Source organism: Molothrus aeneus, chromosome 2 (assembly GCF_037042795.1).
Source record: "Molothrus aeneus isolate 106 chromosome 2, BPBGC_Maene_1.0, whole genome shotgun sequence".
In the NCBI taxonomy this organism is placed as follows: Eukaryota; Metazoa; Chordata; class Aves; order Passeriformes; family Icteridae; genus Molothrus; species Molothrus aeneus.
Window position 1 is genome coordinate 77,483,871 of NC_089647.1, and position 20,888 is coordinate 77,504,758.

The 20,888-nt window shown below is 39.8% G+C and overlaps 2 protein-coding genes across 2 annotated transcripts in view; one reads left to right on the forward strand and one right to left on the reverse strand.

The window, feature by feature from the left end:
• Window positions 1-299: 299 nt before the first annotated feature.
• UBAC2 (UBA domain containing 2) overlaps window positions 300-20,888 on the forward strand; it is an 88,094-nt gene continuing 67,505 nt past the window's right edge. Inside the window, exons 1-4 of the mRNA XM_066545138.1 lie at window positions 300-423; window positions 9,107-9,234; window positions 12,395-12,514; window positions 12,931-13,037. Coding sequence (XP_066401235.1) covers window positions 393-423; window positions 9,107-9,234; window positions 12,395-12,514; window positions 12,931-13,037 — 386 coding nt within the window. The 5' untranslated portion in view covers window positions 300-392. The remainder of the gene's footprint in view (window positions 424-9,106; window positions 9,235-12,394; window positions 12,515-12,930; window positions 13,038-20,888) is intronic.
• On the reverse strand, window positions 14,282-18,989 carry GPR18 (G protein-coupled receptor 18). The gene is made up of 3 exons (XM_066571538.1): window positions 18,950-18,989; window positions 16,572-16,692; window positions 14,282-15,663 (listed from the first exon to the last, which is right to left on the reverse strand). The coding sequence occupies exon 3, from the start codon at window positions 15,617-15,619 to the stop codon at window positions 14,654-14,656; it is 966 nt and encodes a 321-aa protein (XP_066427635.1). The 5' UTR covers window positions 15,620-15,663; window positions 16,572-16,692; window positions 18,950-18,989; the 3' UTR covers window positions 14,282-14,653.

The following is a 20,888-nucleotide window of genomic DNA, read 5'->3' on the forward strand; positions in this document are numbered from 1 at the left end:
GGCAAGGTCACCGGGAGCGGGTGACACGGGAAAGTGCTCACGTGGGTTTTGAATGTGTCCAGAGAAGGAGACACCATGCCCTCCCTGGGCAGCCTGTCCCAGTGCTCTGCCGCCCTCAGTGGAGAGAACTTCTCCCCATTTCTGAAGACAGGAGTAATTACAGATAACACACGCACGCCGAAGCGCCGCCCGCGGCCCCGCTCGCCCGGCGGGCCCGGCAGGGGGCGCCGCCCGGTCGCCTGGCGGCGTCGTTTGGCCCATCGCGGCCGCCTTAGCCCTCCCCAGCCCCGGCCCCGGCCCCGGCCCCGGCCCGCCGCGGCTCCTCAGGGGCTGCCCGACCTCGGGGGCTCCGCCAGCCGCGCCCGCCGGCCGGGCCGGGCCGGGCCGCTGCCATGTTCACCAGCACCGGCTCCAACGGGTTCTGTGAGTACCGGTCCCGCCGCGGTCCGGGGAGGGCGGCGGCCAGGGGTGCGAGTGCGGGCGGCGCTGCCGCCGTCGGCCCCGGGGGAGCCGCTGGCTTCGGTCCTCTCTTGGCTGGACTTTTAAACTGCGTGACGGCGGGAGGAGCCGCGGGTGTGTCTGTGTATGTGTCTGTGTGTCTGCCTGTGTATGTGTCTGCCTGTCCGTGTCTCTCTGTGTGTTTACATGTATTTGCATGCATCGATGTAGACCTCCGTGCCAAGATACGTATCAGAAAACGCAAGCAACCCCTCTTTTCTAAATGTGACATTTAACTTATTTTTTAAATCCAGTTTATTGATAAGGCAAATGTAACGTGCCCCTAGCTCTGCACGGCACATGTAAATAATTTCGTGTCCCGGTGCTACCTGAACTGACTTGGCAGGTATCTGGGGCTGGCTCTGAGCTTGTTTTACAGGACACAGACTCTGCAGCGTCTGGAAGCAGCAGCGAGGAGCTGACCTGGCTGCGGTGTGGACTTGGGCACCACAGTCCTAAGAGCAGGCGAGGACAAATGCTAAGTCAAAGCTTTGCTGACTAATTGCGTGCTCCTTACAAAACGGGAGGGAGTGTCCATCTGTCCGTCTGCTGAAGGGCAGGAGGGCTCTGCAGAGCTCTCTGAACGGGCTGGATCAATGGGCCGAGACCCAGCAGTAGGAGGGTCAAAAAGGTCAGGTGCCGGCTCCTGCACTTGGGTCTCAACCACCCCAGGCAGCACTACAGGTCTGGAAAAGAGGGGCTGGAAAACTGCCCGGAGGAAAACGATCTGGTGCTGGTTGACAGCCAGCTGAGCATGAGTCAGTGTGCCCAGGTGGCCAAGAAGGCCAATGGCATCCTGGCCTGTATCAGCAATAGTGTGGCCAGTAGGAGCAGGGCTGTGATTGTCCCCCTGTACCCAGCACTGGTGAGGCTGCACCTCAGGTACTGTCTCCAGTCCTGTGCCCCTCAATTTAGGAAGGACATTGGGGTGCTGCAGCATGTCCAGAGAAGGGCAGTGGAGCTGATGAAGCATCTGGAATGCATGTCCTATGAGGAGTGGGTGAGGGAGCTGGGGTTGTTTTGCCTGGAGAAAAGGAGGTTCAGGGGTGATCTTATCACTCATTACAAGTACTTGGAAGGAAGCAAAGTGAGGGTTGCCCTCTTGCAGGTAACCAGCGACAGGACAACACCAGAACTTAGCCTCAAGCTGTACCAGGGGAGGTTCAGGTTGGACATTGGGAGGAATTTCTTCACAGAAAGGACAATTAGATACTGGAATGGGCTGCCCAAGGAGGTGGTGGATTTGCCATCCCTGGAAGTGTTTAAGAAAAGACTGGAATGTGGCACTCAGTTCCATGGTCTTGTCAACAAGATAGTGTTTGGTCAGAGGTTGGACTTGATGATCTCAGAGGTCTTTTCTAACATAATTGATTCTATGAAATCAATTTGAGTGTGAAAGCACCCTCTGACTAGGCGGGAATAATTCTAGCATTTAAAAAGGGATGTCAGTTGCAGCTGTATTTTGTATGAGGAATCCAAAGAAGGGAAGAGTCTTTTTCAGATGGATCTGATAATACCGTACCTTGATTTGCAGCTCCTGATTTTTCATCTTTCCCTGTGCCCCCCAACAGATACTGTAGAGGGACTTTTTAATGGCATGTGTCTTTGTATAATTCTATGAGAAAGAATGGAGGAGGAAGAGTATCTTTGTTAGACTGAATGGATGGAAAGTCATGGTCAGTATTTACAAGTTTTTCCAGGTTTGATCCATCAGAAGGATGAGTGGGAAATGGTTGTCATAAGAAACAGATATATGGTAAGGAAAAAAACCTAGATAATATGTCATTCTGCAGAAAGAAAATCACAGACTATCCTGATCTGGAAAAGACCCACAAGGATTATCAAGTCCAGCTTCTAGGCCTGCACAGGACAGTTCAAGAATCACACCATGTGCCTGAGAGCATTGTCTGAATGCTTCTTGAACTCTGTCAGGCTGGTGCTGTGATCACTGCCCTAGGGAGCCTGTTCCAGTGCCTGGTCACTCTCTAGGTAAAGAACCTTTCTAACCTAAACCTTCCCTGATACAGCTCCATACTCAGTGTTGTACTTTTTTTTCCTTCTCAAAAATAAATACGCAAATGTTCTTACTGACCTTACTGTTGACCTAAAGTGGGTTTTTGCAGTAAGACTTGGCTGGTACGGGTGCACTGACAAACTCCCGTAGAGGCATGGATTTAGGTGCAGTGACATATGCTCACCTAGGGCACAACTGTGGCAGTCTCAGATGTCCCTGTGCCCTCAGAGTTGTTTCTGTGTGTGTAGCAGAAGTTGCTGTAGTAGCAGCAGGAGTGTGGGATTCTGTCAGTGATGCACAGAATCTGATGGTTCAGGTAGTTAATGAGTTGGCGCCTGGTGTTGTATCAGGGAACTGTGTGTGTGTGTGTTCTGCCCCTGGGGCTTGGGAACCTCTGGTAGAAGGCAGTGTTGGTGGGCTATGGGACCTGTGTCAGCGACCCTGAATAAAATAAGTGGACACCTGTTTCAGCAGCAATAACAATGATCATGGCAGGTTGCACTGAAGGCTCCTGCAGCCTGCTGTGCCACCTCTGACAGACTAATTAACATCTATAATGTTGGGACAGGGAGATGTAAATGTAAAAATAAACATACCTGGTACATGGTACGACTGTGAGATAGGGAAGCCAGGAAACACAGGGCACCACCTTCTAAAAGGACAATGATAGTTTGCCTCTGCTGTGGAAACTGTTTCTGTTATCTGGAATAATGGAGGAGCTGGTATGCTCTGGAGAAAAGTGCCAGTGGTTCTGGGTACTAGTAAGAGACAGTGCAGATATATGCAGATGGCTTATCAGAGCACTAACCCAGCTGAGCTGACTTGTCAAAGGGCATTGCAGCGTGCTCAGGAGGCGTCCTGGCAGCACCTGGCTTTAGGTGTGCTTGACAGCTGGGCTGTGGTACCAGACCCAGGCTGGTTGCTTGTGTTGCAATCTGCTGGCAGCTTCTGTCCTGTCTACAATGCTGCTGAAACACTTGAGCAGTTCTGCAAAGGCTACATGAGTGTGTGAATGGCCTGGCTGTTTGCTTTACTGTAGTGCTGCTTAGTTTGCCGTGAGGCTGCATCTCAGGAGCAAAGTATGGTACACAGGAAGGCTTTTCCTTATAGGACACAAAGGCCTTACTACAAAGGCAGTTTAAACCAGTTAGACCAACAGAAACCTTTCTGCAGACATTGTACTCTCCCCTCCCAATATTCTTCATGCTGTTTATGTACTGCACAGGAGTCTGGTAGGAAAGTCTTTAAAGAGTTGGTCATTATTAATGTAAAATTTGAGTACATCTTTTAAAGCATATACACTCATTATATCTGAAAAATATTTGACTACTTTGACTACTGCACACAAGCTATTTCTTGTAGTAGGAGTGAGGAGAACCCTTTGAACTCGCTAGTGCAACTTAGGCTTCTACCTCTGTGAACCTTGTAGTGCAGAGCTAGCAATTTGTTAAAAATCCCCAAGGCAAGAAGGGATCTCTGTGCTCCTCTGCTTGCATAACTGGCAGGACTGAACTCTGTTGTGCAGAGGCGTTGGAAAAATAATAAAACGATGTAAATTAATGCTTTGTGGTATGACTGAAGGAAAAATGAAGCATGTCCTGAATACATAAGAGTTGTGCATAACAGCGTTATGCACTACAGTACTATATGGGAAAGCAAATTAGCTTGTACAACAGCATGCCACTGTGCAGCCTGGTTAGCCTGAGCCCTGGAAGCAGCACAGCATTGAAGGCCACAAAACTGTGGCTATTCTGCTTCTGCAGAGCTAGCTCATTTTGTTTCAGGCTCGTGTGGGGATCTCCACATGGTCTTGTGGTGTAGCCATATCAGATATTTCTGTCAGCGTATACTAAAAGTAGTATGGTAGCAGCTCTGTCTGGTTGGAAGGAAGAAAAGTTTACTGAATGGGGTGAATACTTTTGATATTTCAACCTGATTCAGTTTCTATTTCAAGTACTGCTTTTAGAAACAAAGGTTTTCTTTTTTTTTTTTCTTTTTGTATCTCCTTTTTTTTTAATAGTTTGTGACCTAGGCTACACCTAGCAGTTTTCTAAACAGTAAATGTATAGGCAAGTAGTTTGATTACAGTTTTGCCTGTACCTTTAAAAAATAGATTTAAAGCATGATCACAGGTTTCTCTATTAACTTTCTTAATACTAATATTATTCACCTCTCAGCTTCTGGATTGAATTTAGAAGCATTTGGTGAAGAACTGTTCCTGCAGTGATACTCTTACTGTTTTCACTTGCAAATGAACATCACTGCTGGTTGGTGAGCCCGCTGCAGGTTCTTGGACAGGTCTTGGAATACAATTGATTGATATCTGCATGATGGTTTAATACATGAAAACCAACCACTCAAAATGCAGATTCCCTAAGTGCATTTGGGAAGTACTGTGGATTCAGTTGTGTATCAGTTATGGCTTACTTCACAGATCTTGTGTATAAGCATTTCAAAACTGTTTTGTGCCTCTATATTAGCCCCCAGCAGTTAATTGTCTGTTTGAAAGTGACATGCCTGCCTTATAGCAGCTGGGTTTGAGAAATTTGCAGGTGATAGTGGAAAAAAAGAATTGTTACACAGCATGTTTTCTGCAGCTGTGGTGTGAGCTCAGCAGGGATCCCCACAGAAATTGCCCTGAGCTGATTTGAACTTCTGCAGCCGCTGCTCGTCAGCCGGCTCATCTCTTCACATCAACCAGCAATGAGGTCCTCTACCAAGTCAACACTTGAGTCCTGAGCCTGGAGTAGCAGTCCAGGGGGTGAAGCTGTTTCTGCAAGAGCTCTTCTGCCACAGTAGCTTGGTCTGGCTGCCTGTTTTGCTATGCCCATCTGCTGTCTCTTCATCTGTGAGTAGTGAACAGGCAGGGACAGGAAATAATTTCAAAAACTGTAGCTGTTGCTGTATCTTCTCATTCTTGCCATTAGTGCAGTGCTGATTTCTGAAGCTGCAACTCAGGCAGTTGTGCCATAAACCTCCCCCTCTGTTTGTGACAGATGGACACTTGTGTCCTTCACTCTCTGCGCTGTAAAAGAGGCACTGGCAACCAGCAGAGTAGTAGGTTCTGGAAGAAGAGGATCTGTGGGCTTTGTAGTAAGTGCAGGGGTGGAATGTGGAGGCTTAGAAGTGGTTTTCTCACTTATGTCACATTCTGGGATCAGCTTCGCATTGCACAGTTGGTAGCATGAAGGTTGGGACACTTGCCTATGAGATTATTAGGGCAGTTTTGGGGGAGAACTTCTCTATTGCACCAGGAAGAAGCAAAGATCTGTAGTGGAAGCTAATTCCTTGCTCTTCATCATACTGAAAGAGTATTCTGCTGGTTATTACCAACACTTCTCTGGGTACTTAGGTGGATGCTCAGTAGATGTGTTGCAGCACCAGTGCCTATTGTTTGGAAGAAATGCCACCTAAGGAGCACTGTGGGATTGCAAATTTATTCCAAGATCTTTGAAGACAGTATTTGATATATTTTAACTTTTAAGGTCAAAATGAGTGTTTATCCTTTCATTCTTCTTTCTCTATGTGGTATAAAGACACCGTGTTTTCTCCTTCTGGTGAACATTCGCATCGGTGCTGCCAGCAGACTGGTGCCGTGGTCTGTTCGTGGTAACTATTTCCATCTCATCCATGCTTGCACATTCATTGGATTAGAATTCTGCTTTCTAAATTTTACCTTTGCATTGTAAGTCAGGAATTTGACTTGGATATCAGAATGCCCAATTGTGCAAAATCTGGCATTGTTGTCATTTTTGGTCTGACATGCTCGAGGCATTCCACAGTAGTAAGAAGGTTGTTCCTTCCCCACGACCTCACAGCAGTCCTCAAGAAGGATCTGTATGCTCTTATAAAAGGGATAAAGCAGCTGCTACACTGTGCAGTGAAACACTTGGAAAAGAATTTCAGAGGATGCGTTATTATATTTTTCAAGTTCACCAGACAAGAATAAACTTCTCAACCGTGATGGCATTATGAGAAGCTGGAGAGTAGAAATTTCCATCACTCATGTGATGTTTCCTGTGGGTGACAATCAGATTCATGGGTTAGGTGCTTCTGTGGTTTTTCACTTGATGACGTGTCTTATAAAAAGTATTTTTCCCAGTATCAGGATTTAAAGTGTCTAAGCTGAAAGCTAAAAGGAGGCTCTTAATAAAAATGTGTGCTCACACTTTTGGAGAAAACAGATAAGGTTCTGTTGGTTGCATGTTTTTGAAAGCATTCAAATTAGGAATTAACTTGATAGGATGAAGTATTTCAGTGTATATTACCTGTAATGTAAAAATGTTCTAATAAAAAAATTGCAGTAAAATCTACATATGAAACCTGTATAGAAAAATATAGTCATGGTGGGATAGCTAGAGACTTTGTTCTCATGTGTGTCTGTGGTAATGTGATCCTTATGTAAAAAGTTTTATAGGATTAATTAGTTCTTGTGAACTAATTAATTTCTTAAAATTAATGAAATAATGTAAATGCATTTAGTAAAATATAGTAAAATAACAATTTAAAGTAAATTTAAAGTAAAATTTAAATTTAAAATACAATTTTAAAGTAAAGTAACAATTTTTATCAAACTTTGGTTCAGAAATGTGTACTGTTGTGACTATTACAATTCTTCTGAATTAGGCTGTACTTCCAAGTATCAAAAATCTGTATCCTGATTATAAAATTGACCTTTTCACATTAAGAAATGTTAATTTAGCTAAGTTAACTCAGGGAGTATTGCTTGAGGTTTCAAATTAATATCTGTGTGCATTGTCTGTGTAGTAGCTTTCAGGAAGCTCCAGCTTCTTTTTTTTCTCCCCAGTGCTGTACAGTTCTCTGATGGCTTCAGATGGTTTTGAAAAGTCCTATTGAATTAGAGGAATGAATAATTAAAAAAAATGTATGTGTAAAGAATATAGACTTTATTTTTGGAGGAAAAAAAACAAAAAACAAACCCAAGGAAAGATAGTAGATTGAAATGTGGACAGTTTTCTTGCATTAAAAAAAAAAAGAATCAGCCAGACTGGTGTCTGATGCAATCATAAAAGTAGAGCTTATATTTAGCATAGTAACATCAATCTGTGATCCAAGTCACTGCCTAATTTCTATAAAAGGATGGTTCTTCAAGGCCATACTTGCTTAAATGGAAGCTGCATGTTTAAATAATGAACTCAAAAGGTATGGGTGTGGACTGAATTAATAGTTTTAAGTACAAGAGAGGTTTTCTTCCCATGGTGAACATCAGAAGACTGCAGACTTCAAGGTGGTGAACAGCTAACTGTGCCCATCCAAGTAATTCTTGATGTCATCAGTTAATACTTGGATGAGGATCATGCTTAAACTATGTAGCAAGAGCCATATTTTCGATGGCAGTGGGATTGTGCCATAATTAAAATCTTCTCTTTGGTGCCTATTGCCATCTGCTTTTTCTAGCAGTTCACTATTCTAGTGCACAGCAGATGTTGAAAAAATCATTCATGATACTCACTTTAATCTGGACAGGTAGTAAATGTTTATTGTATTATACTGTTTCATGCAGTTTTGTTCCTGCTGTGTTCCTGCTTTTTACTCCCCATTAGTTCTTTTAATGTAATCTCATTGCTCCTTTTATTATATTAAGAAGAATGACAACAGAACTATGGATTTTTGTAGTACCATGCAAAAACAGTTGTCTGAAAATGAATGGATTCTGTGCCATAGCTGATGTGTTTGGAAAGGAAGTAAATGTAATTCAGGTTACATCTGTGAAAAGGAGAAAAGTCATAGAAAAAATAATATTTCAGATTCTCTGTGTTGGCTTGAGTTTTTGGGCAAGAGTTTGTTTTATTGCATCAACTGCACCAGCAGGTTAGGGTGAATTGCTGGCTATACTCCTGCTGGACATCCTACTTGGCAGATTTTAGTAAATGAGAAATGTGTATTGCAGATTTTGCTGTTCTTTGCCTGCTTTCTTGTGAATGTCCTTTCCGAACGTCATGCCCCTAGAGGGAAGGAAGATTTCACAAACATTCTGAATCTAGTAATTTATTCATGAATAATTGTAATGATTGAATGGAAGGAAGATGAGTGTCCCGTAAATTGACTTGGATATGATTCCTTGAATGGTGGATCTAAGTGCAGTGGTGAGAAAGTCCATTTATTCCGGTGGTTCCTACTTCATAGCCCCTAAGAGAAAGCTGATCTTAATCCCTAAGGCCAAGGAAACAGGAATATTTAACTAGATGTGCTTGTATATTTTGCTAGAAAAAAGAGTGATTATTTTATTTCCTGAAATGCAATGGAGCCTTGGGAGGGCAGTATAGGAGGACATGACCTCAGTAGATGCAAAGAACTTAGGTTTAGCTGTAGCCAATTTCATGAGACAATGTTGGAAACAAAATGTCTGGTTAATATTTAACTGTCATTAATATTTCTAAACATTTCCTTTGATTAGTGTGTTCTTCCTATCTATTTGCAAGTTTTTGAGAACTTAGGAAGTTGTTGAGCTAAAAAGTCAAGGTGGTATCACTGCTATTGTGTCTTGCAGTCACCTGTTTAAATATGTCACTTTTTGAATGTGAAAGACTTATCTCTAAAATGGTTTGATTGTTTATTTGTTTTGTCTTTAAGATAAAGCGCCTTTGTCAAAGAGTTTGTTACTAGTCCCAAGTGCCATCTCGATTCTATTGACTCTGCTCTTCCAACATTATCAGAAGTTCTTTGCATATAACCTACAAGCTGTAAAAGAGGATTTTCAGGTAAGAGTCTGTTCACTTTCTGTGAAAAGAGACTGCAAACTGTGGTTTTCTATGCAATTTTCCCCACAGTCTGTTTGTCCTCTGGTTCTTTCCCTTTGTTCACTGCTGTAGACCAGCTTGTTCTTACCTTTTTTTATGTAACCCCAGTATGCTACTTTTTGGAAAACATGAGAAAAGTGATCTGAAACCATCAATATGGCTTTTCATTTCTTTTTCTTGTCTGGGAAATTACTTGGTTTGTGTTGTTTTTCCTTTCAGGCACTGGCATTTGTAAACTTGCTGTGAATGAAGTGTGGCATAACCCATTTATTAATACAAATATTTTGATATGAATGTCAGTATCTTAGTGTGCCTAATTTTTGAGGCTGAAGAGGGCTACTTTGATTAGGCATGCTGATTATAAATTACTTATTTTAACAGCAGAGGCTGTAGTTTTCATTCTCTAACTAACTGTTGTAGTTAGTTGTGGAAAACTAAACTTTGCTTGTTGAATAGAACTGCTGCTTCTAAATTGAAAATTCCAGATGATGGGGGAGTTTGTCATGCTCTTCAGTAATTGGCTGAATTGGTTAATTTCATACTCATTCCTGTTTCAAACTAAGATACTCTATCTTTTAGATATTGTATCTTGTAATGTTTTATTTTAAATTTAATTAAGGATCCTATAGTATCGGCTCTAAATGTTGAAATAATACACTTAAAAGTGATTAGATAAGTTCTGTGGGTATTTGTTTTGGGATGTTTTTAATTTTTGGAAGTGGCAAACTACGCTCAATAGAGAAAGGTTAGCAAATGCCTCTGTGTTTATCTTACCCCACAGATATTACAATTGCATCAAACAAAAGGTATGTAGTCAAATTAATGTCTTTGAGGATGCCAGCTGTAGCCTGTAAGCATTAAAAGATTATTAGACCTAGCTAGTGATGCTCTGTGCTATTGTGGTCTCTGCAATCTTTCTTGTCAAAAACAAGAGCTTTATTGTAATAATAAATTACAACTCTGCAAGAGCACTGCTCATATTTACCAAGTATCTTGCTGATGCAGTGCAGTGAAAATACATAAATGATGTCTGCCTTTAAAAAATGTTACTACCAAGTGTTTGGGGAGGGGAATGAAAAAGTCTGAGAAACTATTCAAGTTTTAAATGGAAATTGTGTGGATTTGGGATTTGTTTATTTGTTTGTTTTGAGATCTGTCTTCAGAGGAAACCTGTCTTTCCATATGTTTGATCTGCTGAAAAACAGTAGTAGCTGCATTTTATTCTAAGAAAACATCTCTACTGTGTCTTAACCATAAACACTTGCAAGTATCTGTACAAGCTATGACACTTTTATTGTGGTGCTTTGGGGGAATTTGTGAGTTTGGATTTTTTATTTAATGAGATTGTTTCACTTATTGCCACAGCCCTTGGAGCAAGCTATGTACTATATCACTGGGTACCTCTGAGATCAGAGAGAACAGATTTTTTAACTCCTGTCTGGTGCTATTATTCAAATGAGAACTCTTAAAAGAAATTTTGTTTAGAATAAATTCACCTGCAAGGATGTGTTTAATGGAAAGGTATTTTTTCAATGAATGAACAAACATTTTGGATGTTGGATTGTAACACTTCTTAAATCTGGTGGAAAACACACAAATTAAAGTGAACAGTTGAAGAAGAGTACATTCGATTTGGAAGGCAAAATATGTGCTGTCCAAAACTAAAAGGTCATTGTCTCCATACAGACGGTCCTCAAGAGCAGTGAAAATGCTGTGTGAAAGATCTTCATTACATCATATCTATGTGTTTTTTTAAGCTGGCTAAAGCAAAGAGCAGTAAAGCTGGAAGCCTTTCATAGTCTGTGTGAGAGCTGCTCAGTTAGTGCTTGAAATATTCAGCTGCAAGGTCATGGCCCTGCCAGTCTTGACTTCAGGAGGGATCATACTCAGGCTAGCATTTAAAACTGGGCATGTTGACATGGGATAGTGGGAATGGTGAGTGAAGTGGATTGGGGCCAGTACTGTTTAGTGTCTTCATTCATAACTTGGACAGTAGGACATAGCGTTCTCTCAGCCAGCCTGTGGGTGATGTAAAACTTGGATTTGGAGTTGTTACACCTGCTAGTTCTGCAGCCAGTTAAAAGGAAGAAAAGGGTCAATAGGAACATAAGTACAGCAAGGACAAAGGCAAACTCCTGCATCAGAGAAGAGTAACACCATGCACCAGTACAGGCTGTGGGCTGAGCAGCTGGAAATCACTTTACAGGAAGAGCCCTGAGGGTCCTGGTGGAGGCTTAAATTGAACATGAAACAGCAATGCAGCATTGTGGCTAAAAAGCCCAACAGTATCCTGGGCTGCATTAGGTAGGAAGAGCCTCACAAGGAGGCCTGGAGGGTGATGATCTCTACTCTCAGTGAGGGCAGTCTGAAGTGCTGTCCCTTGTGCTGGGCTCCTGAGTACAAAATTGACCTTGCCATGTTGCAGAGAGTTCCAGTAGAGGACCACCAGGCTGGTCAGGGGCTGGAGGATTTGCTGTATGAGGAGAGCCTGAGAGAGTTGGGATTGTTTAACCTGGGAAAGAGAAGGTTTAGGGTAGATCTTACCAGTGCTTGTAAATACCTAATGTGAGGGAGCAAAAAAGGTGGGGCCAGGCCCAGTGAAAGGACAAGAGGTAATGGGCAAGAATTGAAATACAAGAAATCCCATTTAAAGGGAAAGGTTTTTACTGTAAGACTGATGGAACAGAGGAACAGTTTCCATCCTTAAAGATGTTCAAGACTCAACTTGAACATGGCCCTGAGCAAGCTGATCTGGTTAGACCTTCTTAGAACAGTTACACTGTATTAGTTTGTATCTTGAGGTTGCTTCAAAAATTTTTTTTTATAATTCTAAATTCACTAGGGTTGTGATTTACATTTTTATTTCTAAGTGTAAACTAGGAACCTCAAAAGTGTGTTTTGAGTTAATTTCAATTGTTTATTTATTTTAACAGTTAGACATCTGCTTTGAAAATATTTTAAAGAGACTCCATAACATGCTACTCTCTATATTTCCCTCCTTAACTGTGCTGCATTTCTCTTACCTGCAATACCTCCAATATTGCATTCTCTCTGAGCACAAATTCTCTAAAGAATTTCCTTGAAGGAGGAGTGGCTTAACATGATGATATTAACCTTCCAGATTTGGAGACTTGTATGTGGAAGAACAATATGTCTTGATTTGAAAGACACATTCTGCAGCACTCTGCTCATTTACAACTTCCGAATATTTGAAAGAAGATATGGCAGCAGAAAATTTTCAGTAAGTTCAGTTTTGAGAGTTTTTTAATAGAAACTTTTCTATACAGTTTAGTTTTGTACTCCTGGATGAATACTGAAGTTTTATTACTAGTGTGTTGTATAGAAATGTGTTAAAGGGTTGTAAAGATAATTTGGTTTTAATAAATTTAAATTTATATTGATAAGACCTTGTAGTCAGTGGATTATTCTAATTTCTATTTGCAGTTGTATCACTTGTAAGATATCTTTTGGAAACAATCTTACTCTTGATTCTTCAGGATCTAGACAAGTAGACCTGGAATTATGTTGTGTTAAAGATTGAATTTGTCTTTATTGAACTACTATAGAGGTTTTCTTAATTTTTCTTATATTTAGAGGTATATTAAAACCTTATTTTCAAACTGTTGAATTGATTTAAATTAACCTTTTTCTTTCCAGTCTTTTTTACTGGGCGCTTGGATGCTCTCAGCTTTGTTTGACCTTCTGCTTGTAGAAATCACTCAGTATATATTTGGCATCACCATCAACAGCTTGCCTTCTGGTTTGTAAGTAGCTTCTAATGAATTGGTTATTTTAGATATAGTTTCAAGGGGATTGTTTTCTGAAGATTTCATTTTAAAAAAACTTTCTTCATGTATCACTTCAAATTAATTTAATCCTCTTTTGAACTGAAGTGTAAAGGTTCTTGGCACAACTACTGTAATTTCAAGCATTTATTTCTTAGCTATGATTTGTGTTTAATTTATAATTTATCCGTACAATGATTAGTTTCCAATCCGTTAGTCTCATTTCCTCTGTTAACATGATTGCAACATGGCTTGCAGGACACAAATTATTGTTGTATTTGTTCAGTCTAAATTGTTTGGCTCCATTCAGTTTGTAAAAACTGGAATCAGGTTGTGCTGATTTCTGTCTTAAATCAGAAAGGCAACAGAGCTGTAAGTCATGTGCTTTATGTTCACTTTTAAATGCATATGCATTTTGTATTGGTATTTTGTATGTTTTTGAAAAATGGAGTGCCAGAGGTTGTTACTCCATTTCGTGCTTGCAGCTGAAGTTCTTACAGATTTAAGGTGTTCAGTGGTTCAGTTTTGCATAGCCTATGTTTGAGATTTCTGCACTTAGTAAAAGATATGCATATTACAGTAGGACCACAGAGCTTGCAACCCTTTGTGGTTAAACTTCTGGCAGGTGAGATTACACAGACTTGAGTTTCCATATGTTGCACACTCTGAGGTAATATAAAAGCTCTTGGAGTAAGATTTTTAGTATTAAACACCATATCAGACCTTTTCTTTTTTATTTCTGCTTTTCCAGAGCATCTGTTGAAAGTATCTAAAGACTGATATATAAGGGACAAAAAGCATATGCTTGATATTATAAAAATATATTTTTTGTAGTGTCTGAGTATTTAAAAGAAGTTGAAAGCTTGAGTAGCTACTGCAGTTACTTGTGTTTGTTACCTAGAGTTTGTTGCTAGGACATAGGCTGCTAATGTGTCTGGAGAAATTAATATTTTCCTATATGTAAAAAGATACTTTGTGCAAAAGTAAGGTGTCATAAATGTGCACATCATATCCACAGGTAGGGAATGAACAGTCTGACCATTTTACCCTTTGATGATATTTTTATGACTGCAGAATATAGTCAGTTACAAAGAAATCTGCATCAAAGAGTTTTTAATTAAGTAAAATATAAATTTTACCTACATATGCCTTCTCATTAAGTCATAATGAATTTGATATTGAGAGAATGAAATTAATTTTAGAAATGTGGGATATACGGTAGTTTCAGGAGCATTTGATTATGCAAATATAAAAAATTCATATATGCAATTCATCATAATTCTTCAGTGTTGTCTGCTTTATTATATTAATAGTCACGTTCACATCTGTCAATATTCATAGTTGCTTGAGATGATAAAAGCATTGGAGAGTTTAACACTGATGCTAGGTTTTAGTTCATTTCAGGTGAAACAACAAAAGATGTTGAGCAGATAAAAAGAGGTCCAATTATTATTCTGCTTCTGTCATATTTACAATGCAACAAATATATCTGTTACCTTTGGTTATAGAACATCCTTCTGTGTAGCCAAGTGCTAGAATTTGGAAAAAGAATCCCTTGTTTGCATTGTAAAAGTCCCCTGACATTTTTTCTCTTTTTATATCATTTCACTGTTCATATTATTGAGTGATCTTACACTTCCAGTTCGAAAACTTTTCCTGCGCACGCTTCGAAGGTAATTGCGATAAAGGATTACGCTGATGACTCTTGCCTGGAATTGTTTGGAAACAATGTAGTACAGTATAACATCTAAGCATGTACTGAGATTCATGAGGAAGGTGGTAAAGGCTGCCCAGGGATTGTAACTTGTATTTTCATCTTGCAGCATCAGGAAGGCAAAGCAAATGTGGAAGGGTACAAAGCAGATGAGTACCTGAGCAATCAGAGTAACTATAATTCTTATGGATCTCTCCTTGGCCTTAGGCTTCAATTTGGAAGTCTTGCCATGAATAAAATTATAAATAATGACAAGGTAACACCCCATCATGATAAACAAGGGGATCAAAAAGAAAAAAATCAAGCGACAAAAATTCAGTGTATTTACTTCCTTTAAATGGATGATATCAAGCATTTTCAGGCAGGTGGTGAAATTTGAGGCTTGGTCTGGATCAGATCGTAAAAACACCAACGGGGATGTTGTTGAGAGGGTCATTATCCAGATTCCAGTGCAAGCCAGCACAGCTTTTTTTGTATTTTTTAGTTCTTTGACATGTTTGGGTTGGACAATAGCCATAAATCTGTCTACACTGATAAAAGCGAGCAGCCACAGAGCAATGGCTGGGTAAAAGACAGTGAAAGCCCCGAGGATCCGGCAGAACGTATCTCCAAAAGGCCACGCTTCTGTCCCGTGGTAGATTATCCGGAAAGGCAGGGAAAAGATAAAAAACAGGTCAAGTAATGCAACGTTCATCATATATACAGTTATAGTTGTTCTCTTCTTGGTAGTGCAGCTGAACACCCATAGTGCAGTGGCATTCACCAGCAATCCCACTGTGAACACAAAGCTGTAGAAGACCAGTGATGCAATCCTGTATTCTTCTGGGTGGGAATTTTCTGGCATCATAGTTTAATTGAACTTAGGAATAGTTGTTGCGCTCCATAAATCCCCTAAAATTAGATAAAATATGGGAAGTTATTCTCAGTCAAATAAAATCTGTCTTTAAAAACAAACAGGAAGATTGTTTTAGGATGGTGTTTAGTGATGAAACTATTGTTTAGCTCTGAAATGTGCTAGTTTTGTTGCTTTTTCTGACTGCAAATACATTATCATCCTTTGAGGGAAACGTATTGTCAGACTTGTGAAAATAGTATTTATAAGCGTGTTTGAATAAAATATTTTTGCTACTTACAGGGCCTTTTAATAGAAGGAATCAAAAAGTCAAGATTGGCATTCCAGGTGTGCATCAGTAGCTGATAAGTAGATTGAAATAGTTGAATAGTTGTATTTGAGCTATGACAGCTACTTTCTAAAGAAAATATTTCTTCAAGCTGTCTCTGTTAAAAAAATTCTTGACTGAAACTAATTATGAATAGAAACAAGTCAGCATGGCATTTAGTGACATTTGGATATGCAAAGAGTATTGACTTTGCCTTTTATCTGTGTAGGACCTACTTAACTCCCAAAAGAGCAGGTGCTTGCTTATTAAAGACACTTAAAAAAACTCTTTGAGTATGTGCGTATCTTCTAATGTTTAATTAGTGTTTAATCCCAGGACATCAGAACCACCCACCCAACATACAAATAAAAGTAATAGATTAATAGACTTCCTGTTTAAAAAACTAAAAAGGAGGAAAGCACCAAAGTCCCCAGCCGGGCCATATGGGAACAGTATTTGTCTGGGGGAAAAGTTGCTGTCTTGTATCCAGCTACCCCAGAGCACAGTTATGTTCCTTCATCCAGCTTCTTGATCATAGGAGCTGGACATCTGAAATGTCCCTTTGCAAGCTGAGGTGATGAGAGCTGGAGGAGAAGATCCTTGGTTTTCTCTGGAGCCCATGAGGATGGCAGACCTTACCTGGTGCTTGCATGAGTGCTTTGTTTAACCTTCACCCCCAGCACTTTCCTGGCTCTTGGTGTGGTCACAGTTTCATGACTTTGTGTGGGAGGGTTCCTCTTGTCTGGCCTTTTACCCAGCCCTGTGGCAGTATTGTGAAGAGGAGGAGGAGGAACAAGTTAGTTGTTTGTCTGATCTTCCCACTTGTGACAAACGGCCAAGGAAGTTCCACAGTTTCTGTTAGGCACCAGAACTGTTCTCCAGAGCAGAAGGGTGCCTAGTTCCTGTGTGTTTTATCTCCAGAAGTGATGAATGCATTGAAACCCAGGTTTATTGTTACTGCCCATCTGGTCAATGCTTTCTCTGTAATGTTACCAAATACTTTCTCAGTGCTACAGGAATGCATAGGGGATTGAACCAGTGTTTATTAATCTGGCATCCTGGTTTGACAGTGGCAAATACCAGCTGCATCTGAGAAGGGTACCATGGAGTAACTAACTTAAATATGACCTGTTAAATCTTTATATAGGTTCGTTTCTGCCTTGAAATATAGTTTGGGCTTCTAATTTTCTTACAGTTCTCCAGTTTACAGACATATTAAAGTTATGCATAGAAATATTTAACCCTTAACTCCAAGGTCTTTTTTTCAGCTGTACAAAACAAAAAAGGTATGTTTTGTGCTCAGATGAGGACATTAGAACATGCAACAGAATTTATGTTTTGTTTGGGAAAAGCCATGTATGTAATACAAAAAAGAAGTTTGGGGTGCATCTGTATAAATGCCTCTCAAATTCCTCATTGCATGAAGAACTCTAAAAATAAGAAAAATAAAATAATTAAATAATGCTAGCAAACCTTATTGAAGGTTAGATGGCATATACTAAAAAATGTTGTGCATGTGCTAGCGGCATAGTTAAAATATTATCTGGTACACTGTTCCACTTTCACTACTGTTGCACAAAATTGTCCAAATGTTGCTTAATATACACCTCCCCCTTGCCCTTGCACATTGTAAGTGGGTTTTTTTTCCTCTTTTGTTCTGTTATTTTTTCTCTCTTGCTAGTCATTGTGTTTGACAGTGCAGAACTACCAAATTCAATATCCTGAGTGATTTGGCAGGTGAATTGACAGGTAGAATCATTCACTTGAATATTAAGAAACGTCATGGATTTTAGTTTTCGTTTTGCTCTTGTCTCCTTTGGTCTTGCAGTAACTATAATTATTTCTGGTCAGGTCATGTTTTCAAAATAACCAGTAGCCTGATTTTGATGGGAAGATAGGAAGCTCAGTCTGGTGTGATCTACTTTTTATGCCTTGTTTGCTGGTTATTTCAAGTTCGTGACAGTTTTGAGATATATCAAAGAACTGACCTGCTGTAACAGAAAGGGTTTGTTGGGTTTTGGGGTTTTTTTCCTTGGTTTTTGGAGACTGTTTCCCAACTTTGTGAGTTTAAATGCATGCCTGTTAATTTTTAAGAACCTAAAATGTAGCATTTATGTAGGTAAGAAATATTGAGATTTTTGAAAAGTGTATGTTACCTATTTGCATTAATACACAATTGGAGATATTTTGCTTTTTCGTTGGTACTTGTCTGCATGGAGTTCAGGTTGATATCTCCCAGTCAGCCCAAGCATATCTTTGGGTGCCTCTGGGTGGATGGTTTTGCCCTAGTTGCCATTTTTTATAATGGGAATATTTACTTACTGGTATTGATTAGAGCACTTGCTGAAGAGCCCCTTGGAGTCACTGGTTTGGGAAGACTTGTCTGTGTTAATTCTGAATGATTCCTCTGTTGTTTGTCTGTATATTTTATCAATCTTTTAATTTTTTAATGATAACTGACATTCTGAATGTCTAATGTGAATTGTGAAGGCCAGCTAGGTGCGTTGTACAAGAACAAGATGTTGACAGCAAAATCACCATTAAATCTCTTCCTCCAGATTCTTAATGTGAGTTAGGTAACAGTGGTTCCATTTAAAGGGTCATGTGTGTATCTCTCTTCCCAATCTCCCTTTTTACTTTATCCCTTATATCTGGTTGCATTTCCCCAAGGATAACATGGCTTTCAGTGAAGCACAGAGACACCAAGTAACATGAAACAGACATTTTTCTTTTAGCGATAAATGTACTTACCAATGTTTTCATTTATTGCATACTCTTAAAATTTTTGTTAAAATCCTAAACAGTATTTATGGTACTATGCTTTTACAAATGCAATCATTTTTCTTTAAATGTTATTTATAGAATGCTGCTGATATTTTGAAAGTGCATTGAAAATCCAATATCTTTTCATTAGTTCTAGAATTAATGCCCATGTTCTGCTTCTGAACAAAGTCTCTTAGCAACATGTATGAAATCCAAGTTACTTTGTTAGCACAGCATAAGGGATCATTACTCACCTTTTGCGCTCTACAAAATTTCTTCAGAGATGCTTCTTTCATGGCCCCAAATCTGTAGAAGGTTTAGACTTCCTCTTCTTTGCTCAGCTTTGCTTAACTAAAATAGCTCCTCTTCTCAGGCAGGAAACAATGACGTAATCTCACTAGTGCTGAGCTCTTTTATTGGTTATACTTAAAAGTTACTATTTCACATAGAAGGGGTGTGTGTGGACTGGTATTTCTATTACCTTTCAGCAGTCAAACATTTGTAATATTTCCAGTGTGGTCAGACTAGGCTGTTGTACTACATATATTTTCAGCTTTTAAATGTTTGTGGTATAATGAAAGCATATTTTATGTTAAAGTTTCCATAAAAAGGTATCTGCAAGAATACACATCTTGGTTATGCATAAGTTTCTAATAAGCATAATGTAAATGTATTTTCAGTAGAGCATAGTCTGGTGGATTTTTTGTGGAAATCCCCATTTTATTTATATTGCCTTGGATAGTAGTCAGTCTGAAAGTGACAGAAAGTCACTGCATTTGAAATGAGAAGTTTGATTCACTTGAATACACAACTTTGTTTATGCCTGTAATTACAACATTTTATTTACACAGCAGCAATATTTCTATTTTTTATTTGCTGTCTAAATTAATAACATGCTTATTTGAGAGCTTTGCTGAAAAACGCTGTATGAAAAGAGGTTTTAGCCTGTGTTAAAACGGAGTAAAATTTCTCAGCTGTGTCACTGCAACAGACATCTTAGATGGGATGGGAGTAGTCACAAAGGTTTGTAGGTGAAGACTAACTTCCCGTGTTTCCTCTTTGTCAGCTTGAGAAAAGATCCACCCTTTAGAAAAGCAACTTGGAGAAGGAGATCATTCCATATTTTCTGTAGAGTGCTTGTTGCTTCAGGTCTCTGGCTGGCAGTCTTTGGGAGGTGTTAGCGGAGAGCTCTGTGTTGACCAAACCAATAATGTTTTGGTCTCCACCTGACCTGTCATCAGGAATTTGCCAGGATGTTCACTTAGTGCCAGAAGCTACAAAGTCCTGCAGTTCAGAAATTGCCAGAATCAGGTTTGTTTGTGGGAACATCTTTCTTCACTGACTGTAAAACTAATGTGGGTGGGTGATTCTCACTTAGTGCTCAAGCTAACTTCTGGAAAAAGAAACCCCTCTCTACTGTAGTCATGTAATTTATATCAGCTGAATGGGTTTGTGTTACCATGTAGGTGTCTGCATGGGTCAGTGTGATTGTTAAAGTAATTATAGGGAGGGACCTGGGCATGATTTTTGGTGTGTAGACTACCTTTAAATATTTAGGGTTTTTTTCTGTTCAGGTGAGCTAATATGAAACTTGTTTTTTTATGATCATTCCAAAGGCCTTTTAAATGCAGTGAGCTGCAAATCCTGCCCAGATCACCCTAGGGAAATATAAATTTATTTAAAAGCCCTTAATATTTTAGGACTAAGGAGTATCTTAAAAGGGCTAACCAGTGCTGAAAACTCTTCAGTGGCTTTATCGTTATTAAAGCAACTCCAGAGCATGCTTCAGCAGAACAAAGCACTGTTTTCAACTGTTCATTGAAATTCAGTGCCATATGTATATCTTGTGGAAGAGAAGAACTGGACTTTTGCACTCTCCTGGGCAAGAATACTTTATTTTGGGAAAAAATACAGAAGTGTGGAGGCACCTTCTAAGCTGAACTGCTCTGTGAATGCAGTTTATGCATTTATGTTTATGCCAAAACAGGCAAGTGGACAGCCAGTGCCTCCCTTAGCAAAAGAGAAAGTACAAAAGTGATTCTGGGTTTAATGGGAAGCAGGCAGATGTTGAATTTGGGATCAGAGAACCTATATGCTGTGAGTTGTCTCTAGGCTTGTTGTCTGCTTGGGGGAGAGTGGAAAGTGTGACCTCTTGTAGTTGTGTCATTTTGTCTGGAGGGTGGCTGATGTTCT